A 14806-nucleotide genomic window follows, 5' to 3' on the forward strand; every position below is an offset into this window, starting at 1 on the left:
TGCTTTCAAAAGTCCGTCTCTGCTCGCCGGTCCAAAACTTGGTAAAAGTAATCATCAGCAGAATCCAATGAAAAAAACCACCGTAGCCCGACAATACCTTCTTGTCCCGAATACCTACCTTGCTGACCACAGACAGACCTGGTAAAACACCAGGAAAACTCATCACTGAGAACCCCAGTTCGTCACCGCGAGTATCCGAAAAGCCATGGAAGTGGCTAGCCCTGCCCTATCGCTTTCTCCGCGGCGGCATGGTAGGGCTTCTGTCACTGTTGAAATGCTGCGTACGATTAAGGGGACGATGCGGCGATTGCTCCTCGTTGACGAGCCCTATTAGGCTTGGCAGCCATCTCCGCATATCTTTGAAGAATCAAACAGCTAATGGCTGTCAAAAGGGGATTCAGTCTCTGAAAAACATCGTCAGTCATGATAGCGAGTCGAATTATGCAGAGAAAAGACTGGCTGTGCGATGCATCATGGCCCATGCTTCGGACGAATCCCGGAAGTGGCCTTTTGCTTGCGCAACAACTAATCTTGAGAATGAACCCGATATTGTGAAAATGAATGCGATAGAGAGATCTCGCTTGAACAAGGGATAAAATATTAATGGCGAGGAAGAAGAGGAGAAATCCCCTCTTGTTAGGCGGTGAGTGTGCTAGGAGCTCTTGCCCATCCAACGAAACGTGACAGAGGAAGGAGCAGTACTTCCCCAGTATCATTCTGCGAGTACGTGCCTAACGATTTTCTTGAAAATCTAGGTACCTATCTACTCTATTCTCAGGATAAAAAAAATCACCATTTAATGAACTACCTATCAATGGTAGAAGTTCATTGGATTCACGCATAAATCCGTCGACCCTCCCCCATCGTGCCTGTAGCTGTGAGCTGCAACTGATGCATCTCTTCTGCTTCGCTCCTTTATTGCCATTGCTACGGGCTCCGCACTGATTCACGACTCTAGATTTCAACAAATTTGATGTGATACCTCGGCCGATTCTTCAGAAGAACCCCTCGTGCAAGAATGACTTTGCGGGAGGAAATTCGTTCACGGAAATGGAGCTCTCGACATCCTCTTAACTTCCACGTTTTCTTTAGACTTTTGAGCTATGCAACAATATTGACATATGCTCGAGTTTGGTGAATGGGGGCCTTAGTGCTTACGATATTTATGAGGGGAGATGTTTGGTTCAAGTAATGGGTTCTCATCCTCGCTGGTGATACTGACCTCGAAATTTGTCAGAGTCTAGGGGAACTATTGCTGCGGTTCACCATTATGCGTCTAGTACAGGTTCTCTATGTTAATTAACTCCCAATGTCTGTCTCATCATTCTTATATTGAACCAATACTCTATTTGTTAGATTTTGTCTCAATCGCCTACTGTGCTCCATCATGGGAGCGATTTGGTTTGATGTGTTACAGCTGTCAGAGCAATGCGCCAACAGATCATTCAATAGAACTTGTTCTACATCTTATGACGATGGATATATGTGTTGCTAACCTTGGCACCCCGCAGTTTTGCGAACACAACCGGTTCCCACATATCTGCAATGGCAATGATTTGATGACAGCCCTCGATTTCCAACTACTTCGATGGCGACCACTTTGCTGCTAGGTCAAGATGTCCAGCTTCTGGCAATCTCTCATATGGTAATAAAAGCCAAGCTATGTCGTTTCCACCCTAGTTTAATGGCAAGTATTTCGGTAGACGACAGCTCGTCGCTGACTGACAACCTCTTCAACTTACCCCTCGATTCACGAGTCTGTTATACTTCCTTTGAGGCTACGATAGGCGGAAGCAACGGCCAGATTTTGAATAGAGGAACCCTTCAGACTGTCCGCAAAACTTCAGCAAAAGATTCTCACCAATCCAACACAACAAGCTGACCTTTTCAGCATTCCATTATCCGGGCCGGCCCGTATTCATAAGCTCCGCAGATCCACAAATCCGGTCGTGGATCCGTCAAATTCCATCGGTTTAGCGTCCGAAGCATCTCGACGGGTCCACAGTCACAGCAGTAAGTGTCGCAGCAGCTAGCTGGGATTGCTCGTTTCGTTCGGCACTCTTCAACCAGATTTCCAGAGAACACGACATCACAGAGAAAGCATCGACGCCGATCTTCTAATATTTCACCAAAGGCCCTCTCCGCCATCAACTTGCTCGTCTAACGGCCTCATTCTTTGCGGGAGATCACCACTCAAAGGAATGATATGTCAAAACATATGGTCTTGTTAGGTTGAGAAATGCGCATTAATGTGCTGCAATGGAGTAGTTTTTCGTGTCTAGACCTGATTCGTTTCTTTGATATTATCTGCATTGTAGCATGCTCGCAAGCCAGTAGCCAATCGTGGGTGTCATCACGGGCTTGAGCATGACTGTTGCGCTGGTTCAACATGCTCCGTTGACACCTTCTGAACCGTAGAAACACCGCAATCAGTCTAAGACGGAGCTGAATCGCAAATCGGAGCCAACATATGACGATAAACTCTTTGCTTCGAATAGTTGACCTGTGGGAAAAAAAAACATCAGCACATATACATAAAATAGAGTAAGCATCGTCGTCCAACCTGCTCTTATCGTTCTAGCGTCCGGGAGCATCTTCAACGGCGCCCAGGCGGATCCACACCTCCAACCATTGTCCACATCGCTAGCTGTGCCATTGGAAGCTGATTTTCTTTCTTTCTTAGATGGCACTAGCTGACGGGACGGGCAATAGGGAAACACCCCTGAGCTAGATGCCCAACGGCCATGAGCTCCATTTTGCGCACCCACCAACCTCGACAGCTTTTTTCCCTCCTTGTCCCTCAGCCTTTCTCATAACGGGAGCCTCTGTAGCATAGAGGGGGAAAAACTCTCACCAAGACTGGCGCCAGAATGGACACATACGGCACGGGTAAAGGCGGCTTGGGAAACAATGTGTGCGTCGTGGGCACAGGCGTCACGGGCCTGCTGGCGGTGAAAAATCTGGTCGAGCAGGGCCTGAATGTGAGAGCCTTGGAGCAGAATGAATATCTTGGAGGCAATTGGCACCATTCCACGGATGCGCAGCAAGTGTCAGCATTCCCCGGTACGAGGGTGAACATGTCGAAAGAAACAGTGAGTGGTTGTGACTCTGGAAACCAAGTTTGATGTTGGCACGTGAGGCTCATGCAAAGACATTATCCTGCAGAATTCTTTTACAGATTTCCCGATGCCCGATGGTAAGATACGAGCATGTCGAAACACTCGGAAATATTGCTGATCAAGTTATGCAACAGACTATCCGTCATTCCCTTCCGCACAGCAGATCGCCGACTACCTCGAGGCATATGCAGACAAATTCGAGCTTATCAAGCACATCGAGCTTTCGACGGCCGTGACGAGCATTCGACGAGACGAAGAAGATGGCGTGTGGATCGTATCCACCAAGCACACAAAAACCGGCGAGGAAGAGGAGCGAGAGTATGACCGAGTCGTCATGGCGACGGGCGGCTTGAGCGTCATGAATATGCCCGAGATCAAGGGCATCGAAAAGTTCGCCGGAGACGCCATCCACTCCCGCGACTTCAAAGACCCGACAAGATACACCGGAAAGAACGTCTTGGTTGTCGGCCTGGGCTCGACCGGAGCCGATACCCTGAGCTTCTTGAAGCAGGCCGGCGCAAACAAGCTGTATCTCAGCAGCAGGAGCCGGTGTTCTCTGGTAAATGATCAACGGCAGCCTCTAGGACCATGATTGAAACAGATTGCTGACAGGGTGGTGTATAGATCCCCAGAACAATTGGAGGACGACCGTGGGACCATTACATGACCCGTCGTACGGATTCGATGATCCGACTCTGTATGCGACTGTCTCCCCACGCTACGAATTACTTTGCCGGCAAAGCCATCGGTCTCGCACAAAGCTATGCCTTTCCAACCTTGAGGGCTCACCCCTGCTTCAGCGGCCCCGTCAGCGGCCCGCTATATCGCAGTCCATTTGTGTGCGATGAACTGCCTGGTCTATTAGACAGCGGCGACGTCAAGATTTACCCCGGCATCATGGGCGTTGCTGGTCCCCGAACCGTGGTGTTCAAGGACGGCAGCGAGATTACAGACGTTGACGCCATCATCTTTTGCTGTGGCTACTACCACGATCTGTCACTCATCAAAGGCGAGGGCCATCCCGCCGATATTGAGTTCTCAATGGACTCATTTGAGGAGCTCAAGGGTGCAAAGCACCACAACAAGGATAATGAATACCAAAGACTCTACCACGGCATCCTATCAGAACGATATCCCGAGTCACTGGCAGTGCTTGGCAGCCTAACGACGCTGCGGCCTACGTTTGTTCTCTACGACCTCGCCACCATGGCACTTGCCAGCATGTGGTCGGGTAGCTATCCTCTCCCCTCGCCACGGGCAATGAAGAGAGAGATTGATTCTCATTATAATTTCATGGTACGGGCCCTCGAGCGTGGCCCCATAGCATTCCTTGGTCTCCGCGTAGACATTCGAGGCACGTATACATGGCTCAATGCTGCGGCCGGAACCGGTGTCATTGAACGACTTGAGGGCTGGGGCTGGGAGGCATGGAAATTTTGGTGGAAGAACAGGACGCTCTACAAGTTCATCATGGACGGACCCAATGTCTCGGCAGTATACAGGCTTTTTGACATGGGCAGAGGGAGAAAGCCATGGGCCGGTGCTCGGGCGGCCATCGAAAAGGCCAACGAGGGGCTGGTCAAGAGGGCTGAGAAGATGGAGGAGATTCAGGTGATCAAGATTGCTGAGGTAGCCAAGACTGCTGAAGTGATCGAAGTGGTTGAAGTGGAGGAGGTGGAGGAAGTGGAGGAAGCGGACGAGGTGGAGGAGGCCGACAAGGTCGAGACCGAGTGGCCCGACTCGATCATCTGTGAAAATCGGCCGAGTGAAACGGAACTATGAGATCGGCGATTGCAAAATGACACCAAGCAAATGGTGATCGGGGGACTGGGGTCACATCGAAAAACCGCATAAGAAAAGGGGGACAAGGACAAAGATGCATCGGGGCCCGAGGACAGGACACTTGGATGAACAGCTCGCTCAAAGCGCATGAAATGATAATGACCTAGATAATGATAATGAGACACGAACACACTTACGAGCAAGGCTTTGAGCCAGCCGCCCTCGCACAAGCCGCTCTTGATGTCTCGTAGGTGCGGCCGACGGTCATGAGCATCGGGCATTTTTGCTCCCATCGCCAGTACTGACCCGCACCCGATCTCTCTCAGATGAATCTGGCCCTCTCTTACATGTACACCCACTTATCGTAGGGTGCTGCCCCCAACATATTTTTCTCTTCCGTGACTTTTCTTCTTTTGCGGTGCGGCGCACGGCACATGAGGGTGTCTTAGTAGGACGGCAGCCACCCCCATCCCGTCACACCGCCAGAAAGTGGTAATTTCGAGACATTAGGAGGGCGGCCCGGCATATGCAGCCTGCTTGTCTGTGATGGGACTGTGGGTTATGTTCTGCGCGGGTTGGATCTAAAGTTCCGGAGGCTGAGAGAGAGGGTGTGAATGCAAGAATTCTTGGCAGACAAGTGCTTGAGTACTCTTCGTACCTGTACAAGCTCTCATAAAGTGGCTTTCAACCCCTGCTGGACAGGGGAGAAGAGGCTATCCGGGGCACGGAATGATGAGACAGGGCTGTCGGGCTTGGCTACTGACGTCGGGCTTCAATCGACCTGGTTTGCAAGTTTCAGTTTGCTGGTCTGTTTGCTGTAGCATATTACTACTTGTATTAGCACCGTCAGGCGGCAAGGATGGGCCTAGAACTCAGCTAAACACGTCCGCCAACCAGCCGAGAACGCCAATGGACACGGATCGCTTCGAGACAGAGGCAGTAAGACTAGGCCACTTAGTCAAAGGTAGCGAGAGGAGCCGGTTGAGATGCTGCGGCTAGGGGGCTGGAGCTTCGCCATCAGCTCACCATCCCTTTAGTGAATGTGAGCACAGCTCTGGATACCGGGTTCTCGGTGCTGATCGTCGTCTGTGCCGCTCCTAGGTGTCGCACGTGGTGTAATTATTTAGAGACAATGATGTATTTTGTTTCCATCTCCTAAAGCAAGCCACCGGATAGTGTGAAAAGCAGTAAAGTGAAGCTCCAATAGAACCGAGGCCGCGTCTCGCGATGCTGACTGCCTGGTCTCAAATGCTGGCCGTCTCTTATTCGCCGTACTTGTGCCCTGTCAATCGTCTGGGCCGCCGTCCTTTGTCTCTCCTTTACTAGGCCGATGCCACCTAGGTAGTCTGTTGTTATAAAGCTGTGTCTGGAGCGCTTCTAGTTGTCGCTTCGTTTTGATCACTTTTGTCGTCCGTTGACCTTTTGATAATATGCATCAACAGCATTCAAACACGATGGAATCTCCAACTCCCACTGAGACTGAGAAAAAGGTAAGTCTTCGCACAGATAATCTCATTCTTCACATCCACTTTCCAGTGTTATGTCACTGATAACAATGGCTAGAAGGTGTCTTTTGCTGACCCCCCTAAGCAGGAAGAGACTCGTCTCACCGAAAGCGAGCTCCGACGCATGCTACCTGCTTCTTTCCGCAATGGACCAGCCTGGGTAGGTGTACCACACAACCGGGTTCAACACTTCTTGAAGCATGATCTCAATATCGAGCGATTGTCGGAAGCATCGCCTTACTTCTCCATCCTTGGCAAGTCCAAGCCTCCGCAAGCTCTCCACCATCAGGAAGCTCTTGGTCTCGAGATCTTGGTAACTGAGAAGATGGATACACACCTGCTCTGGACCAAAGGCAAGATCTTCGTCAAACCATTTCCAAGGTATCTTCTCGATCCTCAGTTCTGGTTAGAACATCTTGAGTGCCCTAAAGGATGCTCCTATGGTCCTGAGTTTCAGATGCTTCGGGCTGCAGGGCTTGTACGACGCCAAACGCGATTCTCGAAACGCAAGCCTTGCGAGCACAGCAAGCTTTGGAAGTGCGCGATGGGCTTCGTGTACTCGTATATAGCCCTTATTGCACACGAGAGCGACTTTCGCATTGCAAAAGCAAACAAGCTGTTGCCGGATGACATGAACTTTGACGACTGGCAGGAGTTTGTCGAGCGGATACTCCGTGATCACGGCAAACTCAATGGCCAAATCGACGAGCGATTCGCGTATGGCGAGCTGAACATGGCGCGCCTCAACACGCTGCTCATGTTTCAGCAGCCTCGCCGTTACTTGTTCCAAGATGATGGCAGCTATGGTTTCCTCCGGGACCACTCTTCGCTGTTGTCGCCCGTGTCTGCTTACACGGGCGCCGTGTTGTCTTCAGTACAAGTCAGGCCTACCATGGCCAACTTCAAAAGAAACAGACCACTTACAATTGCATTGGTGATGTATGGCTCCATCATCCTCTCTTTCGCTGACCGGTGCTATTCTTGATGCTGATGCTAGAACAGTTTGGTTGTTTCGTTCTGGGTCTTGTACTCGGTCTTGTCCATCACCGGGAAAGGTCTCCCGATGATCAATGGTGAAGAGTGACTTAGGCATGGTTTAAAATTGAATTCTTTGGGAACAGGTCCTCCGGCGTGTGGAAAGGCGTGTCTATGGAATAATTAGGGTGATCTCTTGCGGCTGAGATCTTGACCATTACTTGGAATTTGTAATGATGAAAGATGTGTCTGGGCGTAGATGCATCAGGGCGTAGACACCTTTCGGTTCAGGAAATTTGCTGTTAGGAAACACAGCATTAGCAGGCTCAATAAAAACGTGTGTTTTAATCGTAAAGTGTCGATGACGTTCAGCGGGGAGGATCTACCAGAAGCGGTCCTTGCTGCAGCTTGATAGTAGCTGACAGCGGTCAATGGCTCTCTATATTGACGGTTCTTCTGCTTTAACTGGATTTAATCGTGGCAGAAGAAAAGTTCGAATTGGACAGATTGCAGCGTTGCTCAAGTAGTTTACTTTGAAAGTTGAAAGTTGAAAGCTGGAGGCTGAATGTTGGCATTTCGTAGTGCGTCTTGTGCCTGTGTTTTGGGTACGTGGTTACACGGATGCACCTCAGGAAGCAGGAACAAAGAGAACGAATGAGGAAGAGCCACGCATCACTGATAATACAAGGCGAGAATGTACTCAAAACGAACAAGAAAACGAAAAAGAAGAAAATACAGTCATGGTAGCGTACGCAATTTAGTTGATCACGACGGCAGCAGTATTGAAAAGCGTCAGTCTCATTTAGTTTTACTACCCTCCCAAAAGCACTACCGAAACGCCCAAAACTACCAATTACTTATCATCAAACGAGTGCAACGAATCAATCTATGTAAGTGCCTGTTCGCCTTGATTAAATCAATCCCAAAAAATAGCGAGCCGAGACGAGTGCCGGGGAGACGGTATAAAAGGTGGCCGGAGAGCTCGCGTTCGCAAATGTTTCGCGTCTAGCAATCCAATTCTAGGCAACTTAGTGGGTGCTCCTTTTGGTTTCTGGGACAGTGTATCCTTCAAAGGCGAAACTTCGCCCTGTGGATAATTTCGAGAGTAGGGAACATACGCAAGGCAAGATAGGTGTTGAGGCCAATCGTCTTGAGAACAGTCTCGCAGGTGATGTCCTCGCTGTTTGGATACCTGCAAATGGACGTGTGATCGCCGTAGATGGCGAAATGCTTCTCCCAATATTCGGGTCTGGCATTGATCACGGCGTCTTCCTTTTCAACAAGCTTGAGACGAAAGAGGTCAATCAATTAGTCGGCTTGCTCTTGAAAAGGGAGAAATGATGTAAGGGGATCAACATACGAGCTGCTTGCCACGGTACCAGTTAGTGCCATGGAAGTTGATGACAACACGTCGGCGGTAGAGACGGCCTCGGTTCTCCAGAGGTGCGATGCGTTCAACGTGCTCGTTGCATGCCTTGTCCAGCATGTCAAGGACTTCAGGAGGCGTGGGACGGACGGCAGCGCTGGCAATGTTTCGCACAGACTTGGCAACGTTGTGGTGAGGAGTGTTGAAAAAGACTAGCATGCGAGTGCACTGATCAATGATATGAATGGTGCCGGTCTTGTCCAAATGGGCCTTGGCCAATGCCTACATTGAGCATTGCAAAATGCAACGTTAGCTGTCAACTCTTTTGAGTTGCTTCTACAAAGAAAAGGTCCTTGAACTAACCTCTTTGACGATAATCCCACCAATGTCGTGGCAGATGAAGACGATTGGTCGAGTAGGGTCGTCAAGTCGGTTCTCCATGAGAAGTCGAAGAAGCCGATCACAATGCTTGATGAATCGAGTGTCTTCGTCATTCACGGAGAGTCCGTCATTGTAGGAGAAGAGCATGACGCGGCAACGCTTTTCAAAGCAGCTAGGGAGGATATCCCTGGGCCACATCTTGCCACAGTAGGACCAGGTGTCTCTGTGCACATAGTAATTGGCCTCAATGTTGAGACCATGGATGACGACGATACTAGAGATGGGCAAGGAAGAAAGGGAGAGTCAGCAGCAGCGGCAGAAAAACATGACTGGAATGGAATGAAACGCAATCATCTACGTACTCGACCTCTGTCCGTTGATACGGTACCACAAAGTTCGCATTTCGAGGAAACACGATTTCGAGATCGTATTGCTCCATGTGTTCTGAAAATATCATAGGCATGTTCAAAGCCTGCGCAGATGCTGCAAATCATCCAGAAAGATGAAAGCGCTTTAAAGGGTGAAAAGAGAGAAGAGAGGAGACAAAGGAAGGGGGTGAAGAAGGATAATAAATAGGAAGGAGCAGAAGAGAGAAAACAACAACAATGGGAATTGCAGCTGCTGTTTTTTCCGTTTGCTGCTGCGTTTGCAGTTGTTTCGTATTCGCGTTTGCAACTGCCTGGGTACCTCAAGGCTGGTAGTGGAGCTGTTATCGCTGATAGCTGCCTTATATCTGGCTCTGCTCAGGACAACATCGAGGACCAGGACAGGAGTCGAGGGCTCCTTTTATGCACCCAAGCGATCCCCCCAGAAGGCTCCGTTGATGGAAGAAGTATTCCCACTCGGGGCCTCGAAGAATAACACAATAGAGTACAAGAATTTTCTGCTGTGTTCGAGAGCCAGTTACACGGGATACGTCGTTGACTGGGAGAATGGGTGGGGAAGGGGAGCACACGAAAGGAGAGGGGAGAGAGCAAAAGGTTATTTCTGGTGCAAGTTCCCGCGCTGAAGCAGCTAGAAATAAAAAGAGAAAAGATTGAAAATATGGCGGAGAGTAGCGAGGTTGCGAGTAGCAAACAAACTGATGTCTTATCCAGCTGCCGCGGGGATGATTTGGCAGTCAGAATTCACGGAGGAGGAGAGGCAATAAGACGCAGCCAGCTACTCCAATGAAATGACTAGAGCAACATAATGGACAAGATGAACTACACGGGGATACCTGCTGAAGCGCCGTAGGAAAATAGAACTGAGACGTAACTCTACATCTGCGATATGTAGACGCATGTATCCAGATGTTGTGGCGGCACACCAGACGCGTGCCTGGATTTTTACAAGCCACCGGCAGATGGCTGCTACATTTGATGCTGTGTACAGGTAGCTAAAAGACTGGCTTGCAGCTTGTTATCGTACCTATCTCTTAAAACGAAGAGGGGGAAGAGGTATACTCTTTCATCAATATGCTATTGTTCATTCTACGATATTTTGCTATAGCTCTTCTTGAACATCAGGCCATGCATTGCCCATCTAGAGACATGGGGAAAGATCTCAGCAATCCAAACAATATAGGCACCTAACGAAGGCCAGCCCAAAGCCTTTCTCTCCTCCCCCTCTTCCCCTCTGTCTCCCCTCTTCAAAAATGAACAAGGGGACGAAAAGTACAAGTCATCCAGACAGGTCATTGTGTTACACAGATTATGCGCCCAGAAACCAAGGACTGCTCATGTGTGGCAGGTTTAGATTTGTGCTCCCACATACGTGTGGGGTTCTCCTCCATCTATTCCCGTCCACTCATTTTTTCGTTCTGCCGGGCATGAGAACTTTTGCCGGCAAATCAATTCGTTGAGAGGAGGGGTCAGAAACGTCTGTGCTTGATGCTGTGGAAATGAGAAGAGCATGAACCTTGCAGTTGTCGTTCCGAGTGGCTTTTTTCCCCCTGGGCGCTTGCGTGAGAGCAAGCAAAAGCAAAAGCAAGTATCCTTTCAGCTTGTCAGAGCGCGCCCATCTTTAAGCCGACATGTGCTTTGCTTTTGTGTGAGTGAGTGAATCAGCGCGGAGATTAGGAGCGCAGTGTGCCTGACAAGAGCAGGATGCTACCATTGATGTCTTACATGGAGTGAGAAGCTTACTCTGCGGGCCAAAAGTTGTTTCCATGGGCTCACAACTACCCGGTTTCTGGTGCCATTGCTGGTGGTGGTATTAGGTAGACTCTACTTCAGACCATTGAGCTTGATTCACATACACTTGGTACTACATCAGCGCGAGAATCACATGTGGGAGCACAAATGCAAGCCTCTCGGTCTGATCATGCGGAATAACAATAACAAGACACACACTCCTCCGGCTTTATCTCGTCGGTGGCTGAATGAACTGATCAACCAAAATCAAGTCTAGTATGGATGGATTTCCCCCCACAAATTATTAGTTCCTGGATCGGCAGTCATCCGATCGGCCCAAAATCTTGGTCCTCAATCCAACCTCGTCCGTCTCTTTTTGATTCCTGAGTTGTTTTCGCCGACTTCAAGTTCTCGCTCAGGCGTCCAATGGGAGACATTTTCAAGCCCCTCGTATTCCTCGTTTGAAATTACAGCACGCAAGAGCGCGGCTGGAGAGGGAATTGGGTGGTGTGCGAGACAAGAGACACCGCGACAGGGGACTGCCGGAGCACCAAAGGCGGGCGAATTCCGTTGATCGGTTGTTTGCCTTGTTTCCTCCCCCTTCATCTTGCGAGCGTCTGTACGAGTACAGTACTCGTTCTATTTTCAGCCGCTCGCAACGCACCGCATCCTGCTGCACTAGCCCTGCGGCAAAAGACGGAAATGGAAGCGCCTCTGGTGAGAGCCCGGTCTGGGCTCCGAGCAGCGGCTTGGTCTTCGAGCAGGCTCTCGGCCTCGACAGCGCCGGCCCTGGTATCGCCGTCACCAACACCAACAACACCATCATCACCCTCACGACATGCAATCTGCCGCTCCTCGACGGCCACGAGACCGGCCGCAAGTGCCACGGCTCGCAGCTTCTCTGCACTCAACCGGCCTCCGCCCAAGTATCCCGGCCATGTGCCCTTGACCAGGATCGAGCAAGCAGGCATGGCGCTCGGATCTGGCATCATGTCGCTGCTGAATCCCTATCGTGCTGGTACGCCTTGACTTTCGATACGATATTCTTCACTTTGTTTCTTCTTGGCCCCTCATCTTTCCCTTGCGGGTGCTACGCTAAGCCGATAGTATACGCTGTTACGCTGTTCCCTCACCTCTCTTTCTTTTTCTCCCCTCCCCTGCTGGTTTCCTAGCCCCCCCTAGCCTTTGCCTTTCTGTTCTTGCTTTTCAGCTATCCTGCATGGCCTTGGGGTTAGAAAAAGCAAACAATGCCGGGTCCGCTTTTGCAGGATTTGTATGACGGCTGAGACGACCCCCTTGCTTCCCCCTCGAGTTGAAGAGAAAGAAGGCGAGAGAGTCGGATGATGAGCAAGAAGAGAAAGCGAGGATAGACGAGATATGGAGAGATGGGTAGAGACATAGAATATGACATGACACATGACAGATAACATGGCACACGCACACACACACGTTCAAATAACAAGATTCTGACAAAATCGCAGATCTCATAGCCACCCTGGGCGAGGCCACGGCGACCCCCTACTTCATCTACCGCCTCCGCGACGCCATGTTGGCCCATCCCACAGGCCGTCGAATCCTTCGCCTGCGTCCGCGAATCAGCTCCAAGACGCTGAGCATCCCGGCCCTGCGCGCCTTGCCGGAGAACTCCGTCGGCCGCGCCTACGTCTCCTGGCTGGACCGCGAGGGCGTGTCCCCAGACACTCGGTCGCCGGTGCGGTACATTGATGACGAGGAGTGTGCCTATGTGATGCAGCGGTACCGCGAGTGCCACGACTTTTATCACGCGCTGACGGGCCTGCCCACCGTGCGTGAGGGCGAGGTTGCGCTCAAGGCCTTTGAGTTTGCCAACACGCTGATTCCCATGACGGGGCTGAGCATGCTAGCCGTGGCGACGCTCAAGCCGGCCGAGAGGCGCCGCTTCTTCAGCGTGTACATGCCGTGGGCAGTCAAGAACGGCGTGCGTAGCAAGGAGATTATCAACGTCTTCTGGGAGGAGGAGCTAGAGCGGGATGTTGATGACCTGAGACGGGAGCTGGGCATTGAGCAGCCGCCGGACCTGCGAGAGATTCGCAAGCGGGAGAGGGAGGAGAAGAAGCGGCTCAAGGAGATGCGGGCCAACGGGTTTTGACGAGTGTGGTGTGTATGATATACCATGGTGGTTGTGTCTCAATTGAGGGCTGTTTTCTCTTCTCTCTTTCTCTGGGGGGTTTTTTCTTTCTGGTTTTGATGACTTTGAAGACTCTCGAGGTCATCTTGACATGTAGCCCTCATGAGCTGTGTACTATTTCCCCCCCTTCTTTCTTTTTTTCAATGATCTTTTTTTTTTTGTCTCTCCCCTTATCCCATGCACGTTGCCTTATCCCATGCACGTTCAACAGACTTTGTACCTTTTGTAAGATTAAGCAACCAAAAAACTAGGAGATGAATAGGTACGCGTAGGTAGTCAATACCATATTGAAGAAAATAGAGGGGGAAAAAAAAGAAGAAAACCCCCCAATTCAGTGCCCGCTCACAAATCCAACAAGTCATCATCATCGTCGTCCCAGCCCTTTCGCCTGCTCACAACAATCTTCTCCTGTTCCTGGTTGTCTGCCACGGCCGTCAGCAGGTCCTTGAGCTGCGCCTCCGTCACCTTTTGCCGCAGCTGGCCCGTCTGCGCCAGCGTGAGGAGCCGGTTCTCGATGTCGATTGCGCGCTGCTCCTTGACGAGTCGGATGCGGCCGAGACGGTCAGCGGCTTCGGGGTGGAGGATCTGGTTGAGCATCTGCTGCCGAGCTTCGTCTGCTTGTCTAGAGTGTGGCCTGTTTAGCTGTGTTTTTGGTCTTTTCCAGTCTAGTGACTCACTGTCTCTGTCTCTCTCCGTCCTGGCCTGAAGCTCCGCCATTGCGAGAGCCTCCACCACCGCCTCCCTGCGCCTTGAGCTGCTCAAGACGAGCTTTCCGGATCTGCAGACTGTTGTATGAGAGCTTATACTTGTATGTACGAGTACGATATCAAAGGGAGATAATCAAGGGAGGAATATCAAACAGACTGACCTGTTCCAGCTCTGATTCGTCCATGTCGAAAAGCTGCCCTTTTGTCTTGTATGGATTCAAAAGTTTACACAGTCGTCATCGTGCTGCGGGGCCTTTTTTCGGCAGGCATAGCTTTGGTAATAATTTCAAGGTTATTCAGCGGCTTTTTGGAGGGGTAGCTCTACAACACGTGATCCGTATACTGGGCAAATGTACCTATTGTAGTGGCATGCTATAGCAGCTATAACAGCTATAATATAGGTAGCTGTGGGACGAGTTTGGAAGGTGGGAATAGCTGCAGGGAACATTTGAGATATCACACAATCAACAAATCAACAACACACGGTGGGGGAGCGGCAATACGAATCACGGTAGGAGGTGGTATTCAGGTATTCATCTGTGCTGCATGTAGTATTGATTGCTACTGTGGCTACGGCAGATGACGCCACTTGACAAATTTATCATCGAACCATAGAGCCTCGGTCAATGAATCTGTAAGTGGAGGTAAAGGACAAAAGAAGAGCATTGCTTCATCTCGACTAATACGAAT

At 50.4% G+C, this 14806-nt stretch overlaps 6 protein-coding genes across 6 annotated transcripts; 3 read left to right on the forward strand and 3 right to left on the reverse strand.

The window, feature by feature from the left end:
• Positions 1–2692: 2692 nt before the first annotated feature.
• On the forward strand, positions 2693–5266 carry V8C40DRAFT_178445 (flavin-containing monooxygenase). Its single transcript, XM_083211702.1, has 4 exons — positions 2693–3092; positions 3166–3196; positions 3254–3678; positions 3744–5266. Exons 1-4 carry the CDS (start codon positions 2871–2873, stop codon positions 4899–4901), a joined length of 1836 nt encoding a protein of 611 aa, XP_083075715.1. The 5' UTR covers positions 2693–2870; the 3' UTR covers positions 4902–5266.
• Positions 5267–6033: 767 nt separating this feature from the next.
• V8C40DRAFT_239506 (uncharacterized protein) lies at positions 6034–7729 on the forward strand. Its single transcript, XM_083214649.1, has 3 exons — positions 6034–6391; positions 6495–7345; positions 7409–7729. Exons 1-3 carry the CDS (start codon positions 6332–6334, stop codon positions 7488–7490), a joined length of 993 nt encoding a protein of 330 aa, XP_083075716.1. The 5' UTR covers positions 6034–6331; the 3' UTR covers positions 7491–7729.
• Positions 7730–8449: 720 nt separating this feature from the next.
• Positions 8450–9591, reverse strand: V8C40DRAFT_263951 (uncharacterized protein; the record flags this gene model as incomplete). Its single annotated transcript, XM_083219509.1, has 4 exons — positions 8450–8665; positions 8742–9029; positions 9111–9402; positions 9491–9591. The coding sequence occupies 4 exons, from the start codon at positions 9589–9591 to the stop codon at positions 8450–8452; spliced, it is 897 nt and encodes a 298-aa protein (XP_083075717.1).
• Positions 9592–10518: 927 nt separating this feature from the next.
• Positions 10519–11445, reverse strand: V8C40DRAFT_239515 (uncharacterized protein). Its single transcript, XM_083214650.1, has 3 exons — positions 11368–11445; positions 11255–11312; positions 10519–11104 (listed from the first exon to the last, which is right to left on the reverse strand). The coding sequence occupies exons 2-3, from the start codon at positions 11277–11279 to the stop codon at positions 10917–10919; spliced, it is 213 nt and encodes a 70-aa protein (XP_083075718.1). The 5' UTR covers positions 11280–11312; positions 11368–11445; the 3' UTR covers positions 10519–10916.
• Positions 11446–11591: 146 nt separating this feature from the next.
• V8C40DRAFT_239516 (ubiquinone biosynthesis protein COQ4) lies at positions 11592–13678 on the forward strand. Its single transcript, XM_083214651.1, has 2 exons — positions 11592–12260; positions 12724–13678. The coding sequence occupies exons 1-2, from the start codon at positions 11945–11947 to the stop codon at positions 13368–13370; spliced, it is 963 nt and encodes a 320-aa protein (XP_083075719.1). The 5' UTR covers positions 11592–11944; the 3' UTR covers positions 13371–13678.
• V8C40DRAFT_178492 (PDCD5-related protein) lies at positions 13647–14590 on the reverse strand. The gene is made up of 3 exons (XM_083211703.1): positions 14278–14590; positions 14087–14187; positions 13647–14031 (listed from the first exon to the last, which is right to left on the reverse strand). Exons 1-3 carry the CDS (start codon positions 14299–14301, stop codon positions 13752–13754), a joined length of 405 nt encoding a protein of 134 aa, XP_083075720.1. The 5' UTR covers positions 14302–14590; the 3' UTR covers positions 13647–13751.
• Between the last annotated feature and the right edge of the window lie 216 nt (positions 14591–14806).

This window comes from Trichoderma camerunense (assembly GCF_050948025.1).
Source record: "Trichoderma camerunense strain CBS 138272 chromosome Unknown V8C40scaffold_5, whole genome shotgun sequence".
Taxonomy (NCBI): Eukaryota; Fungi; Ascomycota; class Sordariomycetes; order Hypocreales; family Hypocreaceae; genus Trichoderma; species Trichoderma camerunense.

What these genes read in the sequence shown, in the direction of transcription:
- V8C40DRAFT_178445 (XM_083211702.1), top strand. Translation starts at nt 2,871, where the DNA reads ATGGACACATACGGCACGGGTAAAGGCGGCTTGGGAAACAATGTGTGC. An exon ending in TGAACATGTCGAAAGAAACA is followed by an intron (nt 3,093 to 3,165) that starts GTGAGTGGTTGT and finishes ATTATCCTGCAG; the next exon opens with AATTCTTTTACAGATTTCCC. An exon ending in GCAGGAGCCGGTGTTCTCTG is followed by an intron (nt 3,679 to 3,743) that starts GTAAATGATCAA and finishes GGTGGTGTATAG; the next exon opens with ATCCCCAGAACAATTGGAGG.
- V8C40DRAFT_239506 (XM_083214649.1), top strand. Translation starts at nt 6,332, where the DNA reads ATGCATCAACAGCATTCAAACACGATGGAATCTCCAACTCCCACTGAG. An exon ending in CCACTGAGACTGAGAAAAAG is followed by an intron (nt 6,392 to 6,494) that starts GTAAGTCTTCGC and finishes CCCCCTAAGCAG; the next exon opens with GAAGAGACTCGTCTCACCGA. An exon ending in CTTACAATTGCATTGGTGAT is followed by an intron (nt 7,346 to 7,408) that starts GTATGGCTCCAT and finishes ATGCTAGAACAG; the next exon opens with TTTGGTTGTTTCGTTCTGGG.
- V8C40DRAFT_239515 (XM_083214650.1), bottom strand. Translation starts at nt 11,279, where the DNA reads ATGGAAACAACTTTTGGCCCGCAGA. An exon ending in AACAACTTTTGGCCCGCAGA is followed by an intron (nt 11,105 to 11,254) that starts GTAAGCTTCTCA and finishes ACAAGCTGAAAG; the next exon opens with GATACTTGCTTTTGCTTTTG.
- V8C40DRAFT_239516 (XM_083214651.1), top strand. Translation starts at nt 11,945, where the DNA reads ATGGAAGCGCCTCTGGTGAGAGCCCGGTCTGGGCTCCGAGCAGCGGCT. An exon ending in GCTGAATCCCTATCGTGCTG is followed by an intron (nt 12,261 to 12,723) that starts GTACGCCTTGAC and finishes ACAAAATCGCAG; the next exon opens with ATCTCATAGCCACCCTGGGC.
- V8C40DRAFT_178492 (XM_083211703.1), bottom strand. Translation starts at nt 14,301, where the DNA reads ATGGACGAATCAGAGCTGGAACAG. An exon ending in ACGAATCAGAGCTGGAACAG is followed by an intron (nt 14,188 to 14,277) that starts GTCAGTCTGTTT and finishes AACAGTCTGCAG; the next exon opens with ATCCGGAAAGCTCGTCTTGA. An exon ending in GACGGAGAGAGACAGAGACA is followed by an intron (nt 14,032 to 14,086) that starts GTGAGTCACTAG and finishes GCCACACTCTAG; the next exon opens with ACAAGCAGACGAAGCTCGGC.